Below are 16,041 nucleotides of genomic sequence, written 5' to 3'. Positions count from 1 at the left end.
TGCCGGCGGCATCGTTCCGGCTCACTGTGCCATGGAAGCAAGCTTGTATGCGTTCTACGCCTATCGATTACGAGTTTGCCGGGTATAGTATTTAGCAAGTAGAGCATCCAGCAACGACAGACTGAGCCACTTGGCAAAGCTGTAGGCTCTGGATGAACGAACTATATAAGTACTAGTACTAATCTCGGAGGTAAAACCCATCAAATGGTATTCCCAGAAGCTCATCAGTTGACATGAAAATATTTTTATCCACAACGGCAAGATTTTCTTGACTCGGTGCTTGACTCTATATTGGTCATCATCATATGAAGCTTCTGGCCATCTCCCACCATTTGGGCATCCCACAGAAAGAGAAAACTTCCAGCGAAGTTTCAGAGTGTTAAAAAAGATGGAATACCGTCATGGTAGAGACGGGGTCCCCCTTCGCATCAAGAATGGGCCCCATCGAGTAACCAAGCTTGCGCCAGGCAATCGCATAACTATCGACCTCGACAACAAATCCTCTGCACCCGATACCACAGCCAGCAGACATCACAACGTCCACCTACCATCCATCTCCATTCGGCATCGCCACCCCAATCCCACAGCCTTCCAGCACGGACTCATATCTTCATCCATAGGGGCCAGAGACGCAAGATTAGGGTTTGACAGTGCCTCGTGAGAAACGGATTTAGCAGCAGGCAGGGCAGATGCCGCAGCTGGGCCAAGGCGCAGAGGTCAGCCGCAGTGCTTCTATGGCGGCGCGTTTCCGCATGCTCCAGAAAGGAGACGTCCGGGGACTTTCTCCCAAAGCTGTGTTTGGAAGAGACGCTGCAGAGCAGAATCTCCGTGTGTAAGCTTCGAATGGCGATTTGTTGAGCGAAGGGGGATGAAGAGAAGAAGAAGAAGAAAAGAAATCGCAGCAGCTGCTCGAAGCTATGAATTTTTTTCTAGTAAATTTTAGTGGAGCCCCAACAGTGGGATCTATGCGTCAATGCGCAATTATGCATCTAGCCAGTCATCGCTGCAGCCTGCGAGGCGCACCAGCCAATCCGAACGTCGCGTTGAGAAATGCTGGGTCGCTGCCTTCGTGCCTGGAAGTCAACTTGTGTTATAAATTCTGCAAACGCGACGACGCCGCCGAGGGGATCATTGGCGACGAGCGTCCACATCGCCTGGGGCTGGTTCTGCACACGATTCTACTGCTCTTTGCTTTTGCGACGACAAGGCGAGCAGAGACACAGCAAAAATTATACACGGACGGACCTCGCGCTGTTACGCGCCAGGACGTCAGTTCCGTCTGGGAAGAAAGCTATAACCGGCTTGGAATCGATCAAATATCAGTCCCGATCTTAACACATCCGCCATCATGTCTGGTCTATTCGGCTCTGCCGCTGCCAGCGCCGCTGCCTCGACCACGGTGGGCGACCTGAAGCAGGACGTGGCCCTCAGCGATCCCCCTTCCGACAGCATCTCCGCCCTTTCCTTCTCTCCAGCCCCCAACGGACCCGACTTTCTCGCCGTATCAAGTTGGGACAACAAGGTCCGCATCTACGAAATTGCTCAAAACGGCCAGAGCCAGGGCCGTCACGCGTTTGAGCACAGCCAGCCCGTCCTGGGTTGCGATTTTTCAAAGGTAAGCGAGTGTCAGAGTGCTGAAGGAGAAAGCAGTCGATTGGACTATGAAAGATTAACAAAATGCCTTTGAAAACGAATTAGGATGGAACAAAAGTCGCCTCTGCTGGCGCGGACAAGAACGTCAAAGTCTGCGATCTGGCATCTCAGCAAGATGTTGTCGTGGGCACACACGACCAGCCTGTACGAAGCGTGCGTTGGTTCGATAGCGGCAGCGGCACAATGGTTGTGTCTGGATCTTGGGACAAGACTGTGAAATACTGGGATCTCCGGCAACAACAGCCCGCAGCTACTCTGGCTTGCCAAGAGCGCGTGTACACCATGGATGTGCAGCAGAATCTGCTGGTCGTCGGCACGGCTGATCGCTACATAAACGTCGTCGACCTCAAAAACCCAACCAAATTCTACAAGACGCTGCAGAGCCCTCTGAAGTGGCAGACCAGAGTTGTCAGCTGCTTTCCCGACTCAAGTGGTTTTGCTATTGGCAGTATCGAGGGTCGCTGTGCTATTCAGTATGTGGAGGAGAAGGATGCTACGTAAGTTGTTTCAACGCTCTGCACAACGAATTCCAGGGATAATTAAGCTAACCTACTGCTCGAACAGATCCAACTTCTCATTCAAGTGCCATCGCGATCCGGTCCAAAACAACGTGGTCAACGTGCATGCCGTCAACGACATTTCTTTCCACCCCGTTCACGGCACCTTTAGCACCGCTGGATCAGATGGCACGTTCCATTTCTGGGACAAGGATGCCAAGCACCGTCTCAAGGGCTATCCCAACGTGGGTGGTAGCATCACCTCAACCAAGTTCAACAAGACGGGAAGCATCTTCGCCTATGCCATCTGCTACGACTGGAGCAAGGGCTTCCAACATAACACTCCAAACTACCCAATCAAGGTCATGCTGCATCCCGTTAACAACGATGAATGCAAGCCTAGACCATCAGCTAAGAAGAGGTAAAGCGAGAGGGGAAAAAAGGCGAGATAGGCGGTGTATAATAATTGATATATTCATGCGGAGAAGAGACGTGGGGGCAGTTTGCCGATCGATCCAGGCGGTGGAGAAAAACGATGAATGAGAGACGAAGAGGATTTGATGATAGGAGCGACAATACCTTTCCACGACGCCTTTTTTGATGTGCGAAAGATGTTATATATAGGCACCATTGCTCCGTAGTCTAGATTGAGGAAGTTAGCATATTAGTGTCGGGGCATTGGGCCTCGAAATTACAAGTTTTGTCCCAAATACGACGTTTTTTTTTGTCATTACAATGAAAATAAAATTTGGTAGTTGACTTGATGCTCGATAGGTAGTAATTGTATGTTTATTGCATTTACTGTCCAGAGTTGAAATTCGTATGTATAATAATAAGCAGAAAAAATTGAAGTTTTTGATTAAAATTGCCTATATGTCTCGAATTCATAACGAGAGTAAATCCCTTGATCACCTTGATCATGCCCTTTTGTGGGAAATCTTGCAGAGCGAACGGCCTGCCTGCCTGCCATCATATATCGCCCATGATATGGAGTTGTGTCCATGAAGCAACCGCTTACACCAATAAAAACAAGAAAACAAAGATTCCGCATCGCATGTAAACAAAAGCAGAATATGCACACCATGTATGCATAGTCATACATGTTTAGCAGAAAAAGGCCTGCTAATTTGATTTGGGAATGGCTTGATTTGAGCCAAAGACATCCTCAACCATGCCCTTCCACAGATCCCGGATCATGCCCTGGCTCTCTTCCGAAGTGGCAGCAGAAGCAGGCTGCTCATGCACAAACTTGAGCTCAACAGTGTCCAAAACGCCACTTAGTGAAGAGAGCGGTGTGGCGGGCTGGACGTTGTCCGGGTTAACCGCGACGATGGACGAGCTGGGGATGGAAACCGGCAGATCAACATCAGGCGCGGGGTGAGCGGCGCCGTAGTTGTCGGGCAGCAGAGGCATGCGAGGGAGGGCATCTGCGAAGGAAGTGGTAGGGTTGAAGCTGCTGAAGGCAGGGAGGACGGTGGCGTCGAGGTGAGCAGCGGGAGTTGAGGTTGAGGATGCGACGCTGGAGAAGGTCTGCATCAGAGGCTTCGCGCGGTTGGCGATGGAGGGCTGGGGAGTAGGGCGGTGGGTGGTGGTGAGAGTTCGAGAGGACTGCTGATTTGATTTTGTTAGCATTTAGATTTGATGGATTGGTTAATCAAAAGGGTTGGAACATACCTCGGACATCTCGATGGGACTTCTGCGACCGCGCAGGAGCTCTGCGTACTTTGGCATCAGCACGGCGCCGGCGTTGTAAGCCGAGGCGTCGAGGAGCGGCTTGGCGGCGCGAGCTGCGGTCGTGGAGCTCAAGGCGCGGGTGAGCTTGACGGCGGGGGCAGTGACACGAGACATTGTGTGTGTGGTTGTTGAGTGATGGGAGGAGAGAGATTCAAGTTGTGAGATGCTGAAAGCTGGGAGGGAGCTTGTGTGTGTAAATGGCTGGCTGTGCAGACGCAGATGGAGAGATGAGGCAGCCGATGGAAATGTAGGCTGTTGCAAAAACAGAACAAATGGGCTTCTTCTTTTTACAATGCGGGAAGAAAGAAGAGAGAGTAGAAGATCGAAAGCAGAGGAGTAGGGGTAGCTTTTGCGAGAGGGGGAGGAAGCGACGCAAGCAGCTATTACTTATACTACGGACAGCTGCCGCCAGAGAAACAGGCGGTGCACGACTGGATACTAGATCCGATGCTTGGATTCTTTTAGGCTAGGAGAAGGTGGCCAGTCCCCGTCACCGCAACAAGAATTACACTTTCGCCTTATGGGTCATGGCCTCGATTTCCCGTTTCGAGCATCCCAGACTCAATGCTTGCTTGCTGTACATGCACCTACCAAGACAGTAGTGTAGTTCGGCAGTGCTTTTAAGCGGAGCCTGGTACCCATTTCAAACTCATGGGAATGTATGCTCAGTCTCCTCAACAAAGTCGAACATGCCAATGCCAACTGGGACCCCTTCCTTTACGAATACGCACCCGCTGTGCCGGGTACCGGTTGGGCGATTCCCGGGGGACCCTGGGGGCGGGGTGGGGGGAGACTTTGCGATAGCAGGGTACGGACGGTTTGGGTGATGTTTCGGTGAGCGGCGGAGGTAGAGGAGCATCTTTTGGGGGGCCTGGAAAGGAGGGGCTGCGACTTGTTCGAAAAGCTGTTGAGGAGACAAGAGGCACGAGCTACGCCCAGGGGCAACGGAAGAGCTCCAGCTCCCTTTTTAGCACCGGCTTTTAGTGGCCATGGCACTGCCCCCCCTGGCTGGATCTTGCTGGTGCTGTGAATCATGCCCGTTTTGATTGATTGATCTGGATCAGCTTCTCACCGATGTTTGGACCAACAAGACTGAACTGAATCCAGCAATGTTCCCGCCATTCTAACTTCATTCCTTTGATTTGCCAGTCTTAGCAAATGTTGCCGACGGCGAATTACTACCTACTTGTAGCACTGTCTCTATCTTCTTGCTTCCTACATGTGAACGTAGGCACCAACCTCTAGCCAGCTCACCTTCCTAATCACCGCCACACCCTCATCATGTGCGGCCATGCATGAACGGAACCACAACTGCCCGCCGTACCCGGAGGAAAACTGCAATCTACATCTCCATGTACATGTATGTGCGCAGTAGCCGTAGCAGTAACAGTATGTACCTAAATCTGCAGGATCTGTGACGACTTCCGCTCGGTGTGGGCGTGCCGTTTCGTGGCGTGTGAATGCGTAATGGAAACTGCAGCCATGTGCAGATTCGTGGTGTGATGCAGCCAAATTGGGGGCGGTTCTTTAACCCGCGCTTCTATCTCTTGGCTGATCTGGGCCGCTGGATCAGTCGACGAGGGGAATGAGATGCCGACATGGAGGTTCAATGCTTCTGGAGATCCTCTCTCTATTCTTCTGCCTCTTGTTCTTGATCGTCTCCAACACTATCGTCGTGTACATTTAACTAGAAGAATAGCTGCTAGCCCCTATACCGGGGAATACAGCCCCTAGGCACGCGGTCCATAGAAGAACAACGGCCCTGCTTCCCATCTTTCCCAGAAACCAGTTCGCTGGGCCAGAAACTACGCTGGCAGAAGGCATCACGCACGCACTACAGGGCGCTTGGACCGCCGGCACATCTCCGAGATGCCGGCGTTGGGATCAATATCTGACAGCTCCGCAAGGCCATTGATTGCTATTATCGCTAGTGTCTGTTTTGTCTTGCCTCGATTCGTGGTTTTGCCAGATGATTGCCTGCTTATCTGCTTGCTTTCCTGGATGTAGGTAGTAGTAGCAGTAAGCTTCTGCCTTATTTGTCTGCGGCGTTATCTAAGTAGGATTTCTCACCGCCGCGATTAAACACAGCAGCAAACGGCGAAATACACGGCTCTATTTCGCCTTGGCTCTTATGCCCAGATGTTGTATATAGGGATAGATTCCAGTCGCAAAACTACCTACTACTTCTAGTAGTAAGGGGGGTCGATGTTCAGGCAGCCAGCTAATCCCCACAAGTGGCTACTACCAACACCTAGCAATTGCAGTTGCACGAGTCGTCCGTCGCTGGTCATCCGAGTACGAAACGACAAGATACTCCATAGAATAAACTAGAAGGGCCCTAGAAACAGAAGCAACGCAAAATGCCAGGTACGGAGTCTCCGTACTGCAAGGTAAGCAGTTAAGCGAATGCGATGGGTTGAGATCGTGCACCTTGTAGGTCCGGCTTACTACAATCCCTGAAGCTGTCATCAAATTAATCTATACTCGTCCAGTGCCTACAAGCATCCTTGCCAGGGCACAGCTGAGAGAGCCCACGTGGGTATTGTGATCTGTGAGTTGAATTGCTGCTGCAAAGCATTCAACAGCCGCACATTCGAGATTTCCGAGGCCAGATTGCCTTCTTGTTCTTCAATTCTGGTAGCGAGCCACGGACGAACTTGGTCTCTGCTCCCATCAGAGTCAATGGCCCTGCAATGACGTTTGGCTCATCTCGTACCTTACTCGTAATCAAGCGTGATATCAGCCACGATATCATCTCACATGATCTAACATTGACAGCCAGAGAAGCATTTTTGTCATCTAGTTCATTCTATTCTCATGCTAAAGTGGCGATACTACTAATAGAGCCTACCCCACATCAGTAACAAACAATCTCGTGAGCTTTGTTGCCACAATACACCCCCCGCATTATCCGAGATGCAGTGCCCGAGCTTTATAAGCTTTGTACTACGTAGTATTATGCATGTTGTCTAATCTCCGATTAGATCGGTACATTGAACAGGCGACGTGACGAAGAGCTTCTTTTTGCGTTCATATAGCTGATTGACGTCTATTGGTGTATGGTAGCAGATGCTGCTTGCAAATCTCGTGTAGTATCAGTGAATAACCTTACAACTGCAAATCGCCTTCAGGTATACAAATCAACACAAAATTGTCACTTTTTCAGACAGATCTGTATTCTTGTCTCCAACTAGATATTCTATTTTTCGCGGGATGTCTATATTTGGATAGCGTTATGTCTTTCACGAGCACCAGCGAAGCAAGCTTGATATGCGTCGAGTAGTTCCCATATCCGGTTTCTAGTCCATTTTCTCTGTAATTCATATCATGTTTTGAGGCTTCATTTGCTGCAGCAACGATGCCTCTAGTTCCTGAATAGTATTCTTGTGAGAGATTTGGATACATACCTAACCATCGTAAGCTATCAATTACCCCATTAACTCCTAACTCCTTCAGTTCCCATATCCTTCTTTTATTTTTGTTTCTATCAACAAAATGCATCTTCATCTTCGTCTTCATTGTTTTCCCTTGAATCCCTACCATTGGATTATATCCAGTTAATCAGGAACTTGTGAGTAGGTTCCACCGGTTCCATATGCAAACATGAGCCGTATTCGTTTACCGGCGTCTTTGATGTTAAAATACACATGCTTAATGGAGATTTTACAACAGCGTAAATGCAGTGATCAATAGAGCAAATTTTGCCTCAGTAATGATTGACGCTGCGGTAATTAAGATGGTCGGTTATCAATCTTATCAAAATCTGATATCGGTGGAGTCCACTCTTTTTTTACGTCACCCCACATTGAAGACTCAACTACAACGACATCGGCCTCCGGCAATTGTCCCTCCCACATTCACTCAATCGCTCGTGAGAGAATTGCGAAATGCTGTCTGCTGCTGCTGTGGCCTTGAGGGCCGGCGCCCGCCCGTCTGCTTCCAGGGCTCTCTCTCAATCACTCGCGCGCGCATCCGCACCGGCGGCTATCCAATGCCTCAACCGCGCTTTCTCGACCACACCCGCTCCCGCAACAGCTTCGTATCTTCCTGTAGACAGGACCCGAGAGATTGTGGCCCAGACCATTAGCAGCATTGGCAGCAAGCGCGAGGGGTAGGTCGTCGATGCCACGGGATAACGAGTGCTTGATGGGCTTTAACCAGTTTACAATTTTCAGCCAGCAGTACCTCAAGCTCTTCACCACCGTCTCGTCTCAGAAGTTTGCCGTCATCAAGGTCGGAGGCGCAATTCTTCGCGATCATCTCGACGACCTCTGCCGAAGTCTGCTGTAAAAAACACCTCCAATCCCTCAAATGGCTGATTATGAAGGGCTCACGTATCTAGGTTCCTATACGAGCTCGGCTTATACCCGGTCGTAGTTCATGGCGGCGGCCCACAGCTGAACGAGCTGTTGGAGGCTGCGGGAGTAGAACCTCAATTCGAAGAGGGAATCAGAGTTACGGATGCGAAAACCCTTGGCATTGCACGAAAGCTGTTTCTGGAAGAGAATCTACGACTCATCGATCGCCTCGACTCCCTTGGCGTTGCGACACGCACTATACAAGGAGCTTTCGGCGCAACCTACCTCGATAAGGAAAAGTGGCAGTACGTCGGCAAGATTACCGAGGTTAGGACGCAGGCCATTGAGAGTAGTATCTCAGCCGGATACGTGCCTATCCTTACTTCCATGGCTGAATCAGATGACGGCTGTCTCCTGAACGTCAATGCAGATGTTGCGGCTGCTGAACTTGCCCGTGCTCTCAAGCCCTTGAAGGTTGTTTATCTATCTGAAAAGGGTGGCCTTTTCAACGGTGAAGGCAAGAAAATCTCTCAGATTAATCTTGATGAAGAGTTTGACTACCTAATGGCCCAGCCCTGGTGCCGTTATGGTACTCGTCTCAAGATCAAGGAGATCAAGGAGCTCCTTGACGATCTTCCCCGCAGCTCTAGTGTGGCGATTATCCACCCAAGTGATCTCCAGAAAGAGCTCTTCACAGACTCTGGTGCTGGCACACTTATTCGCCGCGGCGACAAAATTCAAAAGGCCACCTCAATCAGTGAATTTGAAGATATTGAGAAGCTCAAGGCCACCTTGATCAGTAACTACAAGGGGCTTGACACTGAGGCCACTGTCGATCGATTCGTGGATATGCTAAAGGAGAAGAAGTTTACAGCTTATTACGATGACACCATGCAGTGCCTGGCTGTTGTTTTGCCCAAGGATGAGAACCGACCTGTGGCCACACTTGCTGCTCTCACCACTACAAAGGCTGGCTGGCTCAGTAATGTCATGGAGAATATCTTTACGGCTATCAAAAAGGATCACCCTACCCTGGCATGGACTGTCAGCGAGGAGGATGAGAACCTGACCTGGTTCTTTGAAAAGGCTGACGGAAGCTTCTCCAAACATGGCAGCGTCCTCTTCTGTTATGGCTGTGACTTGCGCTCTAAGGATCTTGCCCCCATATATGATGACTTTGTGGTCAATGGACAAGCCGTGCTCGGCAACGCCAACCTGGAAACATTTCTGGGCTAGGTGCCAGTTTGTGGGAATGAAGGCATAGATTCATAATGGACTCCGGTAGTTGATAAGTAAAACAAAATATGAAGAGTTAGTGGATACTAAGGGGAGTCACTTGAGTCTCGTCGATCGAATGACTTGGCATGGCTTTACTATTTATGCTTTTGAGCTTTCATAGCTGGATCAACAGGAATTGCTTGTCCTAATTTGCTCAGACATGTCGTCTATGCCTCTTACTGTCTTGTCTATCGGGCTGCACAATGTGGTCGAAACTACCGGTTAGGCTCTGCTCTATTCACATGATTTGGACAGCAATGCCATCAACACCAATCCCAGCGTTCTGCCTTCGTGAACGTGTCTAACAGGCTTTCTCCGCAGACGAGCACCCCTAGATCTCTGCAACACACTACTTAGATCCCAGTGAATCTCATATATCGACCTCTACGTTGATATGGGATATATTTCCTTGAAAAATTACTAGCTGCGAAGAGCACAGTCACTCATGAGATTCTGTTATTGGGGATGGTATTGGCATTTTCAACTTCTGTCTGAGAGAAGCCGTCGACGATGCCCAGAAGCCCCAGCTGCGTATTCCTAGGTAGTGATCATCTCCCTGGTTGCTGTCCAATCGTCCTAAACATTGGCAGGTTGGAGATACTCCGCTGCCTCGATAGCATCTTGTTTTCGTCGTGACTCCTTTGCGTCTCTTCGTTGACGGGTCTCTGACAAGGCTCAATGGCAGTATGAAATAGACAACGTAAGCTGCAATACGCCCTTGAAAAGTCATCGTGTAATACACATCATCCACCAGAGACGTAGCTCGGCGATCGCCCATCAAAACACCAGGTAATCTGCCGTGGAAGCCAATGGAAGCCGCACACGGCACTATCGGCATTCTCACCTGCAGAGCATAGACGCTGTGTAACCCCAAAGCTCCGCTCCTCATTTCCTCAGAGGCACGGGACCAAAGGACGCATGTACATGCTACATGTTTGCCGCGTCTAGGCTAGAAGAACTTGAAGTTTTCTACACTTTGGATTTGCCGAGCTTCATTCTCACCTCAGTTCCCAATCATCCTCCAGGCATTCTTCTGTTTAACAAGGTAAGGTTTCCAATCAGACGACATAAACGCCTATACTTCACTGCTTGCAAAAAGGGGCCGGCATTGTTACGGCAGCAAACAATTACTAATAGGCTGATTGTAAGGATAGGAAAAGAAAAAGAAACGAAAATTGCAAACAAATGCAAAAGTTTCTAAGGCTAGACCGAGAATGCCTTGCCTCCAATTAAACCAGGCTCTTCTACCGTAAGCTAATGCAGGTGCTGCAAGACAGTCACCTTCTTCCCTGTCGTCGAGAAGCCTGTGAACGCGCAATGTGGAATCTATCTTGTCAGTCATTTGGGTGCCTTGATATCAGCAATCGTAACATTATCGATTGGACCTGCCAAATAGATTTTGTATCTGAGTCCAAGACATTTAATGGGCGTTGCCATTCAATATAACCCAGTCTCGATGCTGCTACAAAAGCCAAGAATATTGATCCAGCGGCCGACGAAGCCCCGAGCCTGATTTTGCTTCTTTTCAGCCCATCCCCCCTTGCATTCTATGGGTGCCACAGCATCCAATCAAAGATTTAAAGGGCCATGGTAAAAAATAACACTAATTTATACTACTGCGGCTGCTGCAGCAAAGTCTAGGGCCAGTGGGTGGCAACCCAAAATTAAGGCTGTCCTTGGCAGCCTGACCGATCCAAGACATGGTGCCGTCTGATACTACATCACTGGGAATCAGGCCATCACCAAGAACATTGAAAATTGATAAGGATGAAGTAATGTGAGAGTTCTGATGTCAGATTCTAATCTCCGGGCTGATGGATCCGTGTGGTAAATTGGGTATGACGATCTCACACATCGGTCATATTGATAGGAGAGATGCGATTCGAACTGAAATACATTACCAGGGCACACACGATAATCTAGTGCATACGTACCTAGTGATGTTCCTCCAGCTGCCATGCAGCTTGACAGCCGTTGTTTGCTTTTTGACAGGCGTAAGGATGGGGTCCGGTGCTGTAGAGCCACTTACTCAGACCATACGCCGTCTGACAATCAACCGGCCAGGAAGAATGATCCCTGCCACCTAGAATTCCTTAGAAAGTGAAGTGCAAGTGATTGCCATCTGACGCTGGAGTCACAGATAACTGAATGACTGACTTAGTAATATTTATGGCGGATGTCTGTTGTTGACACTGCCTGGTCAGTACGTGAATTGCAACTGTTTGCATCAAACGTATGGCGCGTTTTCCAAACATCTCATGAAAGAACGCTTCAAATACTGATATTTCGCTCGGATCGTTCTCTTCTCTCTTATTGTTTACACGTCTTTGTTTGTTATTCATCACGCTGCGCTATCGTCAATCTATCACCACTTCCATCCAAGTATCCAAAAAATGGCTTCTAGATTTTACGAATACCAGTCTGCCATAGTCGCAGAGAGATTCCACTCCATTGAACACACTGGAAGTGGACCTCATGGGAATGTATATAGGGCTCATGACAAGAAGATGGATACGGTCATCATTGTCAAGAGACTGGAGATGGCTTCGATTGTCCAAGAAGAAACCACAAAGCGAGAGATTCTCGACATCAGGAAGCTCAGACACGTAAATAAATCTATCTTTTTCCCCTCGCGTACCACTTAACGGCTTTGCTAACTGTAAACAGCGCAACATTATCCCCATCTACTACGCACTCATCCGCCCCGGAATGGTCCTGCTCGTCACGCCCATCAGAGAATACAACCTCCCCGCCCTCATCCCCATGCCCTACGAGATGAAGGACAAAACTTCAAACTTCTACAGCCTGACGATACAGATGCTCTCTGCGCTCACGTATCTCCAAGAAGAGGGCATATGCCACCGCAACATCAAGCCCAATAACATCCTCGTGCAGCCTACACAGAAAGGCTACGGCTTCTACCTCACAGACTTTGCCCTCAGCTATCCCCAGAGACGCTGCGTCGATTTCCTCTTCACAGCCCCAGAGACGCGCACAGACATCTATCCCGTCACCTGCAAGCAAGACGTCTGGTCTCTCTTCGTTACTCTTGCTGTCGCCTGCGGACGGATTACCGAGCTTGAGATTAATCGCAGGAGTCCTCTAGCGATTGTCCAGGATCTCATGGACACGGGCTTCTTGATGCCCGAGCTGGAGGACATGTCGCGGTACAACCCTACCCAGAGAGCCTCTGCCTCCGTCATGTTCCACAGACTGAGGCCGAAAGAGAAGCTCAACTATTACGGCGGCGTGGATTACCCTGAAGTCAGCACTGAGTATTTCGGTTTATATGGAAGTGGCCGATTGGAGACTGAGCCGATGGTGTTTATTGGACCCAACGCAGATCTTCGCGGGCTGGATGGACCTTTGGGACTGTCGCCAACGAGCGTCGTCCAACGGCCACCTGCATCTGTACCTTTAGCACAGCCCCTTCCAGCCAATTGCTTTGATCTGGGAATACAAGATCATCAACCCACACCTTTCTCAGCCGAACTTCGAGAAACTAGTGTTTCTTCGCCTCAAAGTGAATATCCGCAATCGCCACCAGAAGTGCCACAGCAGAACGAGCAGTCCCTCCCTGAGCCGCGTATCAAACGCGAGGAGTCGCTGGAATGGTTTGAATACGATATTCCTGAAGATCCAGAGCAAGCGGAGCGAATCGAGAATGAAAGGAGACGGGTAGAGTTGAACCTACGCCCCTATCTTGGCATGGATAGGAATTGCACAACTCTTCGCCCGTATGACGGTCCTGCTGATAACAACGGCCCTCTCCCACCGCTGAGAAGCGTCGTCCCGATACCTCGCAGCGCAGATGATCCCTACAATAGTGAGCTCTATCCTCATTATTCTGCGCTACTGCGGGCGACAGATCAGAGACGTCGTTCATCAGCTTCAACAGGAGCAGCGACCAGCTGGGACACATTCGAGGTTGGACCTATACACAACGGCAATCCCACCATCCATTTCAATGGTGTTGGCTTCATGGTGCAGCCGCAAGGGTTGGCGTATGTGCGGCCATATCCCATGCCATGTGATAGGCCAACTGAGCATTCTCAGCCAGTTGAGTTTTGATAATGCGTCCACCTATTTGGAAATTTGTTCTAGAGTATTGTGCAAGAAGAGAGAAATAGTTTGAATTGTGAAGGCATGGCTGAAAGGTCCATGGTTTGAAACCGCATTACAAGATTCAGTTTACTTTTTTTCCCATTTATCCTCGTTTATTATCTCTTTTTGTTCTCCTATTTCTACGTACATCAATTGAAATTTTCCTGTCTTCACATCTTCTGTTCTTAGTTTCATATCTCATTTCTCTCCATTAATGGATCACTCTGGAAACCAGTCTCTACTTAATATACCCTCCCTCTTCGTACTGAATACCAAGACTATCATCCCCACTGTATGTGCCACCTCATGCCCGTCAGCACCTTTAGCGCATCCACAGCTTCAACTTTAGCGGCTATATACAGTAGTTTTCGGGCCAGGCCGAGCCAATCCATTTCCCACGCCGAGCAAAAAAAAAAAATGACGCCTTACGTATCGTTTCGCATCATCGAAGCTATTGTGAACCCCTCCCCCACTATGAACAATTTCTAATCGTGTATCGCCTTTGCGCCAAAAGCATTTCCTCCCTCCCCATAGACTAGAACAAGTCAATTCTCTCTCCAACGCATAGAGTCAATTTTAAACTTCAATCTCCAATAATCAAATTCAAACCAAGCCCGTCTCCAACATGGCAGACAAGAAGCGCGCAGTAGACTCAGACAAAGGTTCGCAACTCTCCCAACTCTCCCAACCCTCTTCAACTCCAACTAACTCCAACTTCGCCTCCCAGTCTGGACAACCCTCATCACCAACCTCGACTACCTCCCCGGCCTCCTCACCCTCAACCACTCCCTCCGCGCCGTCTCCTCCGCATACCCCCTCGTCGCCCTCTACACAAACACCTTCCCCGAGGCCGGCCTCGCCGCCCTCCAGGCCCGCGGCATCCCCTCCCAGCGCATCGAATACCTGCTCCCAACCTCCGGCAAGGACTACTCCAACGACCCGCGCTTCTACGACTGCTGGAGCAAGCTCGTGCCCTTTTCCCTCACCCAGTACTCGCGCATCGTCCAGCTCGACTCCGACATGCTCGTCCTCCGCAACATGGACGAGCTCATGACCCTCGACCTCGACCCCCCGTCACTCAGCGAATCCGGCGACATCTCAACAAGCAAACGCGTCTTCGCCGCCGGCCACGCCTGCGTCTGCAACCCCCTCCACAAGCCTCACTACCCCAAGAACTGGATCCCCGAAAACTGCGCCTTCACGCACCAGCACAGCGACCCCGAAACCGCCCAGACCGTCGGCGCAGACCCTTCCGTCGGCCCCCTGGGCTTCATGAACGGCGGCCTGCAAGTCGTCAACCCCTCCGCCGTGCTCTACTCCCAAATCGTCGCGCACATGGAATCCGATGCCGCAAACATGGATTTCGCAGACCAGTCCCTGCTGTCGGATCTGTACCGCGGCCGATGGGTGCCTCTGCCGTATACGTACAATGCGCTCAAGACGCTGCGTTGGAAGGGCGTGCACCATCAGATCTGGAGAGACGACCGGGTCAAAAACATGCACTACATGTTGAGCCCGAAGCCGTGGGATGAGATTGACGACAAGGGAGAGTGGACGGGGACCGAGGAGTCGCACAAGTGGTGGGTTGATGCGAACCGCGCGAGAAAAGCCGTTGAGAAGGAACAGGGTATTAATGACAATTTTTGAAATGAACCAAAGGGCAATTTGGATATCGACTAGAGCTTCTGACAAGAGATGTTAATACTAATTGGGTATGGTATTCTAACAACGACGTATATATGAGATAGACCTCCTCTATGTAAATCCCCTAGACATCTAGGATCAAAAGCCATCTACAACACGGATAGGAGGATGTATTATTTACAGGCATGCATACATACACGCAAGCAGAAATTCAGTTCACAGCTCTGTATTCTGTATATATTCATAACGCGCAGGCGCTGTCTATTGTTTAATAATTTGCAAGGTGTGCTCGGGCTGCCATTCTGTAAATTTACCCACACGATATTGTGAATCCATCCATTCCAAATCATTCCAATATTACCCAAAGAAAATTATAAGACGAGAAAAAAGGGCAAAGATGAAAAACAAAAACTCAGCATCATTCTGTTCTGGTATAGTTAGATAACCCAAACGCCTGCCAAACATGAGATGAATGAAAGAAATCATCGCCATAAAGGATTCCCTTCTCGTTATTCAATACAGCATCATACCGACGTGTAATGCTTCAGAAAGGGAGAGAAGAAATAAGAAATCTAACCCCTGCGTATACTCTTAAAGAAAGAAGGTTTCATCGCTAATGAATCGGCAGCCGCAGTAAATTCGAAGCTAGTTGCTCTCATGTATGTGTTGGTGGGTATATTCAAATGTCTCACTCCTTTTTTTTTTCTTTTTTTTTTTTTTTTTTTTTTTTTTTTTTTTTTTTTTTTTTTTTTTTTTTTTTTTTTTTTTGGTAATGCCCCTTCGTTTAATTTTTTTTTTTTTTTTGATTTTTTTATCCAAACCATTTTTTACCC

At 49.3% G+C, this 16,041-nt stretch overlaps 5 protein-coding genes across 5 annotated transcripts; 4 read left to right on the top strand and 1 right to left on the bottom strand.

Moving 5' to 3' along the window:
• Positions 1-1,348: 1,348 nt before the first annotated feature.
• On the top strand, positions 1,349-2,575 carry TGAM01_v202720 (hypothetical protein; the record flags this gene model as incomplete). Its single annotated transcript, XM_018802175.1, has 3 exons — positions 1,349-1,615; positions 1,699-2,150; positions 2,218-2,575. 3 exons carry the CDS (start codon positions 1,349-1,351, stop codon positions 2,573-2,575), a joined length of 1,077 nt encoding a protein of 358 aa, XP_018664530.1.
• A 697-nt stretch (positions 2,576-3,272) lies between these two features.
• Positions 3,273-3,998, bottom strand: TGAM01_v202719 (hypothetical protein; the record flags this gene model as incomplete). The annotated part of the gene is made up of 2 exons (XM_024549052.1): positions 3,273-3,761; positions 3,825-3,998. The coding sequence occupies 2 exons, from the start codon at positions 3,996-3,998 to the stop codon at positions 3,273-3,275; spliced, it is 663 nt and encodes a 220-aa protein (XP_024406167.1).
• A 3,773-nt stretch (positions 3,999-7,771) lies between these two features.
• On the top strand, positions 7,772-9,418 carry TGAM01_v202718 (N-acetyl-gamma-glutamyl-phosphate reductase; the record flags this gene model as incomplete). Its single annotated transcript, XM_018802173.1, has 3 exons — positions 7,772-7,995; positions 8,060-8,170; positions 8,227-9,418. The coding sequence occupies 3 exons, from the start codon at positions 7,772-7,774 to the stop codon at positions 9,416-9,418; spliced, it is 1,527 nt and encodes a 508-aa protein (XP_018664528.1).
• A 2,435-nt stretch (positions 9,419-11,853) lies between these two features.
• On the top strand, positions 11,854-13,531 carry TGAM01_v202717 (CMGC/CDK/CRK7 protein kinase; the record flags this gene model as incomplete). The annotated part of the gene is made up of 2 exons (XM_018802172.1): positions 11,854-12,066; positions 12,128-13,531. 2 exons carry the CDS (start codon positions 11,854-11,856, stop codon positions 13,529-13,531), a joined length of 1,617 nt encoding a protein of 538 aa, XP_018664527.1.
• Positions 13,532-14,189: 658 nt separating this feature from the next.
• TGAM01_v202716 (hypothetical protein) lies at positions 14,190-15,211 on the top strand (the record flags this gene model as incomplete). Its single annotated transcript, XM_018802171.1, has 2 exons — positions 14,190-14,226; positions 14,292-15,211. The coding sequence occupies 2 exons, from the start codon at positions 14,190-14,192 to the stop codon at positions 15,209-15,211; spliced, it is 957 nt and encodes a 318-aa protein (XP_018664526.1).
• Positions 15,212-16,041: the final 830 nt, after the last annotated feature.

Source organism: Trichoderma gamsii, assembly GCF_001481775.2.
Source record: "Trichoderma gamsii strain T6085 chromosome Unknown Scaffold_7.2, whole genome shotgun sequence".
Taxonomy (NCBI): Eukaryota; Fungi; Ascomycota; class Sordariomycetes; order Hypocreales; family Hypocreaceae; genus Trichoderma; species Trichoderma gamsii.
Note: the sequence above shows the minus strand (reverse complement) of the source record. Positions and strands in the feature narration are given on the sequence as shown.